Source organism: Cynocephalus volans, chromosome 5, assembly GCF_027409185.1.
Source record: "Cynocephalus volans isolate mCynVol1 chromosome 5, mCynVol1.pri, whole genome shotgun sequence".
Classification (NCBI taxonomy): domain Eukaryota; kingdom Metazoa; phylum Chordata; class Mammalia; order Dermoptera; family Cynocephalidae; genus Cynocephalus; species Cynocephalus volans.
The window spans coordinates 149,451,482-149,466,593 of record NC_084464.1 but is presented as its reverse complement, the minus strand read 5'-3'; the positions used below and the strand labels follow the sequence as shown (position 1 = coordinate 149,466,593).

Sequence of the window (15,112 nt, the reverse complement as noted above, 5' to 3'; positions counted from 1 at the left end):
CAGGTCGTGAGCTAGGTAATTGGAAAAGATCCCGGGAGCTGTTGACAGAGTTGACAAGTTCATTCCAACATGGGCTGAGTCCTCAGCTTCCTCAGCAGCAGCAGCAAGCTTACAGCAGCCTCCAGCAGCAGCGGTGGTGTCATCCTGGGGGCTCTGGCTGCAAGAACCTCCAGCAGCAGCAGTGCTCCGCCCAATCCTGGGGCATCCCAGGGGAGGGGGGGCACTGTGGATCAGAGCTGTTTGTCCTTCTTAAGTCAATAACGCAGGACATCTGGGTGTGAGTCAGATAACCAAAGAACACCTAGGCACACATGCACAATTACATCAGAGAATAACTGAGGAACACCTAGGCACACGTGCACAGTTATGTTTACATCGAATGCTCAGCAAGGTTCTGAACATCTGAGGGACCCTGACCATTTACCTTCACTTTCCCTACACTTATTAATGTACACCCCAACTGTCTTTACCATCCTGGGTAGGTGTTAAATGTGGCCGACCTCTATCTTTAACCTCCTCGATAAAGGTAGGGATCAGGTCTTTATCCTTCACTTACTTTGTTGCTTAATCAGATCTCTTATTGATTTTAACATCTGTGTCTACAGCTTGTCACTCACATCTTTCACACTTCCTGCCATTTCTAGACTCCAGGACCTTCAGCTCTACTCCTTTGCAGCTACAACACAGGAGGGACCCACATCAATTAACATGACAAGGGGCCAGGCACTGTACTAGGACCTTTACTTACATTATTTCATATGCTCCTCCCAACAAATGCTTGACAGTTTTCCCAGTTTTCCAAATGAGGAAAGAGGCTTGGTGTGTGAGCTGCCCAAGCCTCCGAGTGAGACATTTATTGACCCTGCCAGGCCCACCCTCATCGTAGCAGAAGTACTGCTGCGTTTCTGATTTCGTGGCCCTCCACCATGCATGTTACCTCCTTAACATTTCCTCTGCTCTTCATCCTTCCCCCAGAAGTCAGAAAAAGGAGATGTTTTGTCTCTGGTCTAAAACTAACCCACACCCTTCACCTCGATTCTATCCCTTTCTATTTAATAAGGTTCCTCTTCCTATTTTCCTTTTCGTGCCTTTAATCTTTCATTCTCCACTTATTCCTTTTCATGAAAATCCTCTATTTACCCTCTTGTGCAAAATAACCTGGAATTTGAGTAGGCAGTTCCTTTCAGTGACTGATATGGCAGAGGGCTGGCGTCATGAAACTCAGATGCTGAAAGGGGTGACAAGATGTAAACGTTTGTAGGGAAAGTGAAGGAAAATGGTCAGGGCCCCTCAGATGTTCAGAATCTTGCAAGCATTTGATGTAAATATGCACATGTGCCCAGGTGTTCCTTGGTTATGGACTTAAGTATAAAGGACCAGCGGCTCTGATCCACGGTGCCCCCCCACCCCTGGCATGCCCCTGGGGAGCCACGGGGAGGCTGCTACTGCTGCTGGAGGCTGTTGCTGCTAGTGCCCCTGGCATTCCCCAAGAGGCCACTACTACTGCTGTTTCTGCTGCTACTGCTGCTGTCAGCTGCTGCTGCTACTGCTGAGGACTGAGCTTGTGTCGTCTGCCAATGGCTCCTGGGATCTTTCCCGATTACCTAGCATGGATCTGCATGTGAGAGGTCTTATGACCCAGCTTGGTGTGTGAGGGGTCTAGTGACCCAGCCTAGCATGTGAAGGATCTGGCAACCCAGTCTGTACAATGGGTTTGAAGTGTCTGAGCCCTAGCCCTGACAATACAAATGGAAACTTTGTATAACTAAAATAATGAAACGTTTTGGCTTTAGTTATGAATTGCCTTAACAATATAATTGGCATAGCCATACAATTGGCATAGTCACTTAGCAATACAATTGGCTACATCAGCAGGATTCTGACAATGGCCCTAACCTGAGAGTGTTTCATGAATGTGAGAGATGGATCAGTGTGCTGAGAGTTCAGGGAAGGAGAGGACATTCATTGCCAGAGAGGCAGAGAAGCTTTCATGAGCACCTGCACTAGAAGGCTAAGTCCAGGAGGATTTCTGCAAGCAGAAATTGGAAAGTGGGCACTAGGCAGGGAAATAGCATAAGAAAATGCACAGAGGTAGGAAAGCCTAGAGAATATCTGGCAAAGAGTATCTGCCAATTTGAGTGGGCACATGGAACATTTGGGGAGTAGTAGAGGACAAGGCTATATTGTAGAGGGTTGTGAACACCATCCTAGGAATGTGCCTTGTAAGTAGTACATAGGAAAGTGACGTTGTGAGAATGTGAATTATGGAGATTATTCTGGTGGCAAAGTTCTGGATGGACCAGAATATGAAGATAAGAAGGTGGGAAAAAGACTATCGCAATAGTCCAGGTAAGAACTGCTGGGTTCCTGTCCTTGAATGGTAGCAGCAGAAAGGGAACAACGGAAGTGTTTAAGAGACATTTTGGAGATGACTGTCACTATTATCTTGGGTAAAGGAGAAAGAAATATCAAAAGTATCTTTGAGTCGCAACTTAGGTAGTGAGAAAATGGCAGTGTCTTTAACAAAAATGGGAAGTCATGAAAAGCAAGTTTAGAAGGTAGGACAAGAGTTCAATTTTAAATATGTTGAAGATGTCAGTGGGACATTCATGAAGACATTGAATCCAGCAGGTGCACTGAAATCTGGCTTGTGTCTCTCAAAGCAGAGCTGGCGATAATCATTTGAGAGCATTTGCCTGCAGGTTAAAGCTCTCAGTGTGGGGCTGAATGTGAGAGGGTGAGCTCACCCCTTAATCTACCCTGTTAAGGCGTGTGGTGGGTGCTCAAAAACTCTTGGAGAAATGAGTGAATTGTGACATGTACAATATATGATTGCTGAATTAATGAAAACATAATTGGATGGATGAATTTATGAAGTCCTGTATAGATGAATGAAAAGAGAGAAAGAGTGAGGGCATACTACTGGAAGGATAATGTAAAATGTATTTTTACAAAAGTTTATTAAGAACTTGAAGAAATCTTCCATAAAAAAATAGCTGTGAGGCTGTACTGCAAGCATGCCCTCTCTTGGACCCACGGGGATTTCTGGGACATTGCGGAGGTTTTCTGGCTCGTGAGCCTCTGTTTCCTGGCTGCAGTCGAGTTTTGGGCCATCTTTTGTTTCATTCAGTATTAGATCAGAAGATCCTCTTGGATGCTGGCTCCCAACTGGGAAATGGAAACTATGCGTGCTGCCATGAAGGAAGCCTTCTGCATCTGGCAGGGTCTCCAGGCTGGAACCAGCATAAAGAGAATATTAGGAAATAATCAAGCAGGCCGCAGTCTTGGTGTCTTTCATTGTTAGAATTTCAGTCGCTAGAAGGATGTCTAAAGCTCTTCCTGGTTTACTGCCTTGAAAATTAGAAGAAAAAACACTCCATATAGCTCAAATTTATCAGCAAGAGCATGCCAGCAAGCAGGGCTGTGTAAGAATCTGGGAATAGCGCAGGATGGCACAGGGATACACATGGCCTGTCAGGACGTTTTTCCATTCGCTCACCGCTCTCTTGGCACAGGCTTGAGCAGCAGAACAAAGCCTATTTTGTGATTCCCAGAGCACCCCTGCTGTACTTTTGAGGGTTTTTCCTTTCCCCAGAAGCATGCTTGAGGGATCTTTAGCCCTTTCCTTCCCTTCAAATAAATTAGGCCACTGTTTTGCTGGCATTTGGTATAATGAGAAGCCATATAGATTTGACACTTAACAATTTTTGCACATCTAGTGGAGGAGGCAGAAACTTGTGCACTGTACTTTAAAGAGTGTACTCCCTCTGCTCCAAATATATCCCAACCCAAGGGCTAGAGTATCTGAAATGCTACTAGGATATTTTTATGGAGTAGAGGTCATCTGTCCATAGGTGCTCTTGTGCTCCAGCGAGTGGTGATCTGATATGGCCTGGAGAACTCCAGGGACAGGGCAGGAGGCAGCCTGCTGCACATAATAACAACACTCGTTATTTTAGAAAGTGCCAGCTCACATTGAATTAAAATCCACCTCCCTGGGTTACATTTAATACTGCTTCCACATAAGAGTCCTTTAAATATTTGAGGAGAACTAGTATGTCTCCATTTGCCAAACTAAATATCTTCAGATGTTTCTCATTGGTCAGGGTTAATTGGCACCGATTAAAGCAGATATTATCCCTCCCCCTTCCTCCCTCCCACTTGTTCCTTTTAAAATTTCCCCAAGTATTTCTGCCTCTATATATGCCAGAAACTATGCTAGACACCTCTTCCTATTATACAATTTGCACACTGGTGTTTTTGAAAAAAGTACAGAACTTAATGCGTAGACTGTGTGAGATCATGAAAGAGCATAGACTCTGGAGCTAGGTGGATCTGAATTTAAGTCCCAGTGTGTCCTTCTTTCTAGCTGTGGGATCCCTTCAAGTTTCTTAGACATGATGAGCACCAATTTCCTTCTTCATGATATGGAGGCAGTGATCCATTTCTTGCAGGGACAGAGATAATGTATGCAAATTGCCTGGCACATCCCACAGACTGAGCAGGAGCTCAATCATTAAACTATTTGGCCTGTTATGCCATGTCTTTTGGTCAAATAAGAGCATGGAATAATCTTGATCATCAAAGTGTTTCACCTACAACCGTCTGTGAGCTTCTGCAGCATGCTATCTGTGTTTTTATTCAAGTTATTGATAAAAAATGTTGACCAGATGCTTCCTGGGAAAGAGCTCAGTGACCCTCTCCAAGGACATTAGCCTCTTGTGCCTTCATTTTGTTAATAAGCATTTTTTTGGTCAGGGACATTGAACTGGTTGTAAATAGAACTGTGCTCTTTTCCAGTCGGTATTTCTTTATTTCTTCCATGTGGCTATCTGCTGAAATCCAGATAGTCCATGTTTACATCATCTCCCCAATTCAGTAATCAAAAGATCCTCTGTTTCTCTCCTATGAGTTCTTCTTTGAAAGGCAAATGCTCCAGGGAGGCCTAAGATGTTGTATTAATCCCCACTAAAATGTTAGTGGTTGAACAATCCCTTTTGTATCTGACTCAGGTGGGAGTGGGAGAGTCATGGGACCCTGGGGGAGGTGAAAGGAGGGTTGTTAATATAAACGTAAAAAGTGTGTATCCACAGCAGGATGGGGAATGATAACAAGTGTTATTGACTTAGCAAATGAGCTCAAGAATGGACCCAAGCACAGAGCCACATTTTACATAGAGAAAAAGATGTGTCACTGATTACATAGCTTCTGAGGACTCCAACGCACACTTACAGGTTTTCTCTTCTCTCCCCTTCTGTTCTGAGAATCACCAAACTCAACAAGTGTCAAATGAACCTTATATTGTCATCCCCCAGCCCTAGCAGGGACAGAAGGGGTGGTGAGTCCCTATCACCACCGATATTCAAGTTCATCCCAACCCTAAGATCCCTATTAACAGTAAAAATAGCAGCCAGCATTTATGGAGGGCTTACAGCATGTTGGCCACTGCGCTAAGCACTTTATGTGCATTTTCTCACAATTCTCACAACAACTCTATGAGGGAGGGACTGTTCTCATCCCCGCCTTACAGCTGGGGAAAGCAAAGCTCAGAGTGGCTAGGCAATTTGCTCAAAGACACACAGCTATGCAGGGAACAGGGCCAGGGCTCTGTCCCAGTTCTGCTTAACTCTAAAGAGCTCTTAATCTTTAGGCAAATTATACTTCCCTATCTCTTTTAGGGATTTATTATTTGACAATTGTGGCTGCGCTAGCAGGGATTCTAGGATCAGCTTAGAGATGGTGCAATTGGGCCCCTTGCAGGAGCCCCAACCACCTGGATATTGCATGCTACTATGTATCCTCCTAGGTGGCCTGGCCATGGCACCAATGACCATGGTAATCTGGAGTGGACCACCCCCACTAATTTAACTTGCAGCTCACATCCAAGGAGACATCTGCTCTCTGGAATTCAAACTGCTGGGAAGCCTCCCTCAAAATTGTTTTGGAAATGGGCAGTGGTGTCTTGGAACAGTGTCTTGACTGGGGGCTGAATCTCATTACTGACAGCATTGTGTCCTTTCAGCAGAATATGGAAAATAGCATTGATATAATATGCAAAAATGATGTCAGAGCTATGATATGGGAGGGAAAAGGATGGCCCATGTGGGATATTTATTTTAATGATATCACCATCATTTGTTATGTGGTTTGAATTAAATAGAAGTCTTTGAGTCTAAACTTCAGCAATGATCTCTCAAAACGTTCCGTTGTTTTGTCTGGTGTCATTTCTCACTCAGTCTGCATTTTCTGGCTGAACAGAGACCTTGATAAGTTTACTTTGTTCTGATGTCTTCAATTCAGAAATAAGGGGTCTTTATCTTCAACCTAATTTTATCCATATTGATCAAGATACAGGCACTCTTTTTTTTTTTTTTTTTTTTTTAGCAGCTATACTATTTAATGACCATGCGCTGTGTACCGAGCACGATTATAAAAGCTTTATGCTAATCTTTAATCTCCATAGAAAACTCTGAGACATTTATTGATATTATTCCCATTTTACAGATTGTGAAATGGAGCTTTTAAAGTTAGGTTCTGATAAATGCTGGCGAGGCTGCGGAGAAAAAGGAACTCTCATACATTGTTGGTGGGACTGCAAAATGGTGCAGCCTCTATGGAAAATGGTATGGAGGTTCCTTAAACAATTGCAAATAGATCTACCATACGACCCAGCCATCCCACTGTTGGGAATATACCCAGAGGAATGGAAATCATCAAGTCGAAGGTATACCTGTTCCCCAATGTTCATCGCAGCACTCTTTACAATAGCCAAGAGTTGGAACCAGCCCAAATGCCCATCATCAGATGAGTGGATACGGAAAATGTGGTACATCTACACAATGGAATACTACTCAGCTATAAAAACAAATGAAATACTGCCATTTGCAACAACATGGATGGACCTTGAGAGAATTATATTAAGTGAAACAAGTCAGGCACAGAAAGAGAAATACCACATGTTCTCACTTATTGGAGGGAGCTAAAAATTAATATATAAATTCACACACACACATACACACACACACACACACAAACCGGGGGGGTAGGGAAGAAGATATAACAACCACAATTATTTGAAGTTGATACAACAAGCAAACAGAAAGGACATTGTTGGGGGGGAGGGGGGGAGGGAGAAGGGAGGGAGGTTTTGGTGATGGGGAGCAATAATCAGCTACAATGTATATCGACAAAATAAAATTAAAAAAATAAAAATAAAAAATAAATAAAAAATAAAAATAATAAAATAAAATAAAATAAAAAATAAAAGTAAAAAAAAATTAAAAAAAAAAAATAAATAAAGTTAGGTTCTGCCCAGGGTTACAGAGCTAGCAAGTGGCAGAGCTAGGATTCAACTCCATACAACTAACTTCGGAGTCTGCACCTTTATATGCTAAAGACAGAAAGGACACAACCCAGCTATTTTGTATGTTTGGAAGGTGGAGCAGTAAAATATTGAAGAATTGGGATGTGGAGGAAAGGAGAGACTTCTAGAAAGCAGGCTGGACATGAGAAGAAGGGAACAGAGATGAGGGATACAGACATTTTTGAATGAGAATAGGAAGGAGTGTGATGGTTTAAAGAAAGCAGGCAGGATGGACCCCCAAATTATAGATGGCTTAACTTGGTCTGCTTGGAGCTGGAACACACGCATACTCTCTCTCTCTCTTTCTCTCTCTCTCTCATACATTCCGAAGTCCAGATGAAAATGTATAGTAACGAATAGTTTACAAAGACATGAACATATTTATATAACCCTTTGGCAAGTTTCCAAAGGAGTGGCTGCCAGGTTGAGCCTGAGGGCCCTTAAGTCCTGCTGGGTGACTGAGCTGAGTGGAGCCGATGCCCATGATGTGCTCCCAGCTGCTGTCCCGTCCAAGCTGCAGAATTAGAGGTTTACTAATAATAGTCTCAACAGTGGAGTCAAACAATGGTCACATCCCCACCTTTCATTTACAATGCATTTTCATGCTCTGCAAATGTTACCTCATTTGACCTTTTCAACAGAGGTAAGAGAGAATTGTCAGTGTGAGGTCCTTAATGTCTCCGTTTTGCACGTAAAGAAACAAAGCCTGGTGGTGGTGGGGGGTGCATTTTCCCACACACGCACATGCATTTAGTGGCAAACACTGGATGCCTGGGTTCCTGAGTATTGGGTTGGCAGGCTGATGCTGCCTCCTGGCCTTGGCTGGACGTCAGGACCCAGGTGATCTCACTCTTGCCAGTGTCAGAACTGGGCCCAGGTGCTCTGTACAGATGGCCTATCACAGAAAGTCTCCTACCCCACTCCAAAGGCCAGTGATTTGTAGCTTTAGGAACCAGCAGTTACTCTGGGCAGAGCGTGGTATAAAGCACTCCAGGTGTGTGAGGACAGAGGTGGGGTAGCGTGGTAGTGTGCTAGGGCTGCCATAACAAAGCGCTGCAGACGTGGCGGGGCTTAAAGAACAGGAACTCATTTCCTCACAGTTCTGGAGGCTGGAAGTCCAGCATCAAGGTTTGGCAGGGTTGGCTTTTTCTGAGGCCTTTCCCCTCCGGTTATAGATGGCTGCTTTTCCGTCTGTCTACACATGGTCTTTGTCCTGTGTGTGTCTGTGTTCTAACGTCCTCCTTTTCTTTTTCTTCTTTTTTTTGTTGCTTTTATTGTCTTTTATTATTTTTAATTGACACATAATAATTGTTCATATTTATGGGGTACTGTGTGATGTTTACATACACGTATAAAATGCTTAAAGATCAAATCAGGGTAATTAGCATATCCATCACCTCAAATGTCCTCTTCTTATAAGGACCCAGACCCAGTCATATTGGATTAGGGGCCCACCCTATGACATCATTGTAACTTAGTTACCTCTTTAAAAATCCTGTTTCCAAATATAGTTTCATTCTGAGGAAGTGGAGGTTAGAACTTCAACATGTAAATTTTGAGGGGACACAATTTAGCCCACAAGAGGTAACAAGAAGTATACAGGGTTTAAGGAAAAGCAGAAGGTATGCAGGGTCCATGCCAGATTCATTCATGCCACAGTTATCGGTGCCCACTCTGTACCCAGCCCTGAGCTCAGTTGACCATCTGCCCCATCACAGCCAAGTAGGACACCTCTGGGGGCTCTGCAACTTTTCCGAGTCCCAGTGGACCACCACCAATGCTGGCTCCATGGAGCTGAGAGAAGGAAGACAAGCCTAGCGTCTGTTCTCTTCAGTGTGCATAAAAATCACTTGGAAAACTTGTTAAAGCCCAGGCACTTGATCTTGTCCCAGAGATCCTGATTCTGGGTGGGCCCAAGGATCTGCATTTCCATCAGCATCCCAGCTGAGAGTGATGCTACAGGTCCACAGACCACACTTTGGATAGCATTGCCATATACTACGCTGGGAATTTGTGCTCCTTAAATCCGGTTCCACTTCTATTATTCAGCAGCCTCTGAATTATGAACAATATGTATTCTAAAAGCTGTCTTCCTCGTGTTAGGCCAAGAGTGCAAACCAACATGACGTTGTTCATTTTACAGCCTCCAGTGCTGGGGTTGTACACAGAGCTGTCCAGTCCATTCTCAGTTTCTCCTGAAATGCTTTTAATCCTCTTGCGCTTGTGCAGGAGAAGACCATGAGTGGTAGAAAGGCGCTTGTCTCCCTTGTCGGAAAACAGAGCACGTGACCACCATGCTTGAGTGCTCGATGCTTCCATACTTAGTCTTTTGCATCTACACAATAAGAAGACAATCAGCACCACTGATGGAAGAGAACGTCATGGTGCTGGCAGGACTCACTTCCCGAGTGCTTAGGTCTTGAGTATTTGGAGCTAAAAGAAGGGTCTGTTTCGTGGAATTTTGTTTGAAAGCAGGTCATTTTGTATTCAGAACAGCTCTTCCAAAGAAGTAGTTATAAACAGTCATTTCACCAAAGCCCATTTAACCTGTAATGTGACTAAAGTATTTACATCATTCCTAACCACTGTGTCTTAGAGGAAAGTGCTTGCCAGATTCCAACCAAGAATACCCAAAGTGAATATTTCCCTCAGTGACTTGGATGGGGGAGGGGAGAAGAAGGAACCTGTGAGTACAGCTGAGATGACAGAGGAGTGACAGCTTGTGAGAACACGGTAGCATTTATAAAGTAGGAGTCGGGACGGTGGGCATCTCACTTAAATGCTCTTGAACTCGTTCACGTGTTGGAGCTATCTGTGTATGCTGATTATTTGCTAACAGAGATTATATGAACATTATCATTTACTGCTCTCTAATTCAGGTGTGTTAATCTTGTCTCCTCAACTAATTTATAAAGTCTTTATGGTCTAGCACTATGTATGATAATGCCACTGTCTTTTGAGGTGGCCTCTTGAAAGCCAATTGATCACACTCTTTTATGCCTACCAGGTCCCAGCAGAGCTCAGCAGTCCCATCATAAGGAGCAGTGAAATCAGGTGGTGAGACTGGTTGAGTTTCCTAGGCAGGGGTCAGTGAGATGGCTAGGATATAAAGGAATTGAAGGTGCTGGCCATGGCAAGAGGACAGACAAAAATTTCACTGGTCATGCTCTGCCGGTAGTTTAACTCCAAAGAGAAAAGAGGAAATGACAAAATCATTTCCTTTGATCTCACAGAAATTAGACTAAAGGGGAGGTGTCTAGAAATAGCTTTATTCACTACCAGCTGTTCTTATGGTGCCAGGATAGGTTGATGTAGGATCATGGAGACAGGGCAGTGAAATTACTAGACATTCCCAGATTGAATAGGACCAATGTCCATTCTGGGAGTGTCTTGGAGGTGCGATGGGCCCAGAGTGCTTAGTAGAATGAGTTAGGTTTGCCCGGTGAGGCGTCCTGTTTCTGTCCTGTGTGTGGTGGTCTTGTGAATGGCATGGCCCACAAGTCATTCAACTCCAAAAGCTCTAAACTTTAAGTGCTCTGTAACTTCAGGAGAAGTTACAGGAGATAAAAAAAAAAAAAAAGTCTTAATTGTATTCTTTCTTTGGAAAGATTTTTTTGCTATAGGGAAAATAACACTAAACTTGTAGTCAGAATATCTGGGTTCAGATCCCTGTTTTCAATCTCATTGTATGACATTAAGGAATTCAGTTCACCTCTTGCTATCTCACCAATGACAATATTTCTTCTAGATCTAATACTATAATTCTATTATTATGCTTTGAAGTTAACCAGGGAAATAAGATCAGGAAAAATGATATTAGGCAAATAACATTAGGGAAAGAGACAACGATGCTATTGTCACCATTTCTACTCAACATTATACTGGACGTTCAAGCCAGTGCATTAAGGGAAGGTAAAGAAACAAAATGTACAAGTATTGAAAAAGAAGAAATAAAACTGATGACATGATTATATGCACATATATGCGGAACTCCAGAAATATTTAACAAATATTAGACTCAACAAAATAAGTTTAGCATGAGCTGGACCTGTGAAACCAATTTCATTTCTGTATACCAACAATAAACAGTTGGAAAATGTAATTTAAAAGATTCTATTTAAATTGTATAAAAAATATGAAATGCTTAGTAATAAATCTGACAAAGATGTACAAGACTTCTTTGTTCATAAATAATCATTAAGATAAATTAAACCTAAATAAATAGAGGGGTATACCACATTCATGGATTGTCAATATTGTAAAGATGTTGGTTCTACTCAAATTGAGAGAGATATATATATATATATATATATATATATTCAATGCAATTCCAATCTCAATAAAAAAAAAATCCCAGCAAAATTGATGAAGAAGAAAAAATGTGGATAAAATTGTTCTCTTGTTTATAAAGACTTGTCATAAAACTTGGTATTGGACAAATATAGTGAAATAGACCATGTAACAGAACACAGCCCAGGAACACTGACACACACACACACACACACACACACACACACACACACACACACACACGTTTATACTCATATGTATGGTATTTATGGAAAAGGTGGCACAACAGAATAGTGGGTAAAAGATGGTCTTTATTAAATGGTGCTAAAACAAACAAGAAAATACCACAAGGGCTGGCCAGTTACCTCAGTGGGTTATATCATGGCAACTGGATATCCATATGGAGAAAAGTAAAATTTATCCTTTCCTTTCATCATACCGAAACCAGAAGTTCCAGTTAAATTAAGATTTAAATGTGCATGGTAAAGCCATAAAGCTTTATGGGATAATTTAGAATATCTTTGTGACATCAGGGACCCCCCAAATTTCTGAAACAAAACACCCAAAGCACTGAAACTACAAAGAAAATGTTGGGAGAACAGGAAGAGAAACCAGGACAGAAGCCCAGTGAACCCCAGGGAAAGGCAGAGGAAATGCACCTGTGGTTTGAACTGAGAAAAATGACCTGGGAATCAGAAGGAACGTGAAGGAAGTGTGGGGTGTGAGCCGCCGAGGGAGGAGACGGTGTGAGGTGGGAGCGTTCCCAGTGTCACATGCTGCCAAGAATGCCAGTTACATGAGGACCGAGAAGAGTCCAGTGGCATTAATGAGAAGGAAGGGACATTGGTGAGGGCGGTTGGAGGGGAGGGAGAAGCCCATGGGACAGACTGCAGGGGTGAGGAGAGGCGGGCAGCCAGGGCTGAGGGCAGATCAAGCTTTCAAGCCTTTCACCCTTGCAGAGGTGGCGAGAGATGAAGTGCTCATTAAAGTGGGTAGCAGTTAAGAGCGATGATTGTTGTCTTTAATGAGGAAGTCATGAGTCTGTTTAATGCTGGTGAGAGAAATTATAGTGAAGAGGGGCTGGGACTTAAGAGAAGACTTAAGGAGAGAAGGAGGTGGGGGTAACTTGGCAGGAGGTCCCTGAGAAGGCAGGGTCAGGGCATGTATCTGAAGCACCATGGTGGGGGGAACCTCTCCTTTGGTCATGGGGGGATGGAGGAAAGGATATAAGTGAATGCAAGTTAGTTTGTAAGCTTGGTGTCAGGAGTTAAGGGGCTGTTCCGATTGACATAGATTCTATTTTGTGCTAAATACTACTACTAACAATTATTAGCATTTGCTATATACTTCATTATTCCAAGCATTTCCTCTGTATGACCTCACTTTATCCTCTGAACAGCCTTAGGAGGGGCAATTCTATGATTGCATTTTAAAGCCGAGGAAAGGGAAACATGGAAATAGGTTAAGTAGTTTGCCCAAAGTCTCACGGAGCCTGGATTCACACCAGGTAACCGTGGAACCCACTCTTGGCCTCACCACAGTTTGCCTTCCTTCTCTGTAAAGGAGAGGATTAGATAGTGGACTGTCCTCTAAGAAAACACAGAGGGCTTTCTAGGGAGTTCGGGGGCTCCGGGGAGGCTGGGGACCATGCTGTGTTGTTCACAGTGACAAGAACTTCTGAACATGTTCCAGGTCAGGAATAACCAGAAATGAGACTGGCTTCTCAACAAAAGGAAGAGCTTTTTGGAGGGGGATCCAAACACAATAATAAAAGGCTGTTCAAAGACCAGAAGCTACTCAGTACTGACTCTTGACAATTACGTTGTTAATTGTTAATTTTTTAATTTTTTTTTTAATGAAAGAATGTGCTCTTCTTTAGAATTACCCTTGGAGAAAAAGTTAGAGGGAGATTCTAGCTCCCAGATTGTCTTTTGAAATGGGTAAGTGGTGGACAAACAGGATCTAGTAGATTTATGAAGAGGAGAGGGGAAGCTAAGCCCTAGGAAGGGGTGGAATGAAATTGTGCACTTATTGGCCAAATTATGCATCTTTAATTTTATAGGAACACTGTGCTTCATAGAGAACTGCTGAGCTGTCAGTGTTATTTGTATATCTGGACAGGCACTCAGGGGCACCCTGTAAGCCAACAACTGACTCAAACTTCCAGGTCCCACAAGCTGGTCAGACATAAGTATTCTCACCTCTCCACACCTCCCGTACGTTAACACACATTCTCAATAAACTCTAGTTGAGTGACTGGTTGACCCAATGACTGGAAACTTTGCCCACGCAGAGGGGCTAGATTTTAAAAATTGAGATGAGATTGGAACAACTTAAGACTTTTTCATATAAAAGAGAAAATGCTCTATGAGTTTTTATTTTTATTTTTATTTTTTAACATAACCTCAAGTTTTATTGTCTTCACAATAAAACAAATGATGCAGCTTAGAACTGGATCACTTGGCCCTTTCTCTCCTTACCTCCTTCCAGTTCAAAATGCTTGCATCTCTTAACAGTCAGCATTCTTTTAGCTCTGCAGTTAGGCTCGACACACTCAAGCCTCAGCACAATCTTCTTTGTAGTTTTAGCCTTATTCTGGAAAATTGGCTTAGTCTGCCCACCATAGCCACTCTGCTTCCTGTCATAATGCCGCTTTCCCTGGGCGTACAGAGAATCCTTGCCCTTCTTGTACTGTGTCACTTTGTAGGGTTGGTGCTTGCCACGCTTCCTACAGAAAGTCTGCTGAGTTTTAGCAACGTTCACCATGTTTGTGGGAGTGCTATGGGCACGGCTCTATGAATTTTTAAAGTGTGCAGATGGTACCAAGCTTGTATATATAGTCAAATGTTGATCAGATGTTAATGAACCAGAAGATCACCAGGAACTCGCAGAATGGCCAGAGAGTAGTGTTGAGTTCGCATGGGTTAAAAGCAAGTGAACACATGCAGGGGGAATGAAGCTGTCTCATAAGTGACCAATGCTAAAATAATTGCCAGAGCCTAGAAGAGGATTTAGAATCATCTATAAAATGATCAACCCATTGTTTTTTCTGGAACCAGAAAAAACAGCCAAATAGTAAACATCACTAAGAAGGGTGTTGGAAAAACAGGTAGATTGTTCTCTTCTGTAAAATTTCCTACACGCTTGAAATTCTACAATGAATAAATTGTACTCATTACCTCCAGCAAAGATCAGCATGAGAATATAAATATATTTTCACAATTAGCGTGGACTGATTTCTACCAGAAAGAGCAATAATACGCCTGGGACTGGAGGGTCTAAAGCAGGGACAGCTTGGAAGGGGTTTCTTGAGGGAGGGCAGCTAAGATGGAGATCCCAAATATGTTGAAAGGAAGCACGACATGGGTTAGGAAAATTTTGTAGAGGGTCAAAGAAGGATAAAGTCAGAATGGAAATAGAAAATTTATCCAAGTTTGGGGGCTGGCCTGTGGCTCACTT

At 42.7% G+C, this 15,112-nt stretch overlaps 1 protein-coding gene across 1 annotated transcript; it reads right to left on the bottom strand.

The window, feature by feature from the left end:
- Positions 1-14,098: 14,098 nt before the first annotated feature.
- On the bottom strand, positions 14,099-14,419 carry LOC134378749 (large ribosomal subunit protein eL42-like). The gene has a single exon (XM_063098060.1). The coding sequence runs from the start codon at positions 14,417-14,419 to the stop codon at positions 14,099-14,101; it is 321 nt and encodes a 106-aa protein (XP_062954130.1).
- Positions 14,420-15,112: the final 693 nt, after the last annotated feature.

Excerpts from the sequence above, each read along its gene's own strand:
- LOC134378749 (XM_063098060.1), bottom strand. The coding sequence starts at position 14,419 with ATGGTGAACGTTGCTAAAACTCAGCAGACTTTCTGTAGGAAGCGTGGC.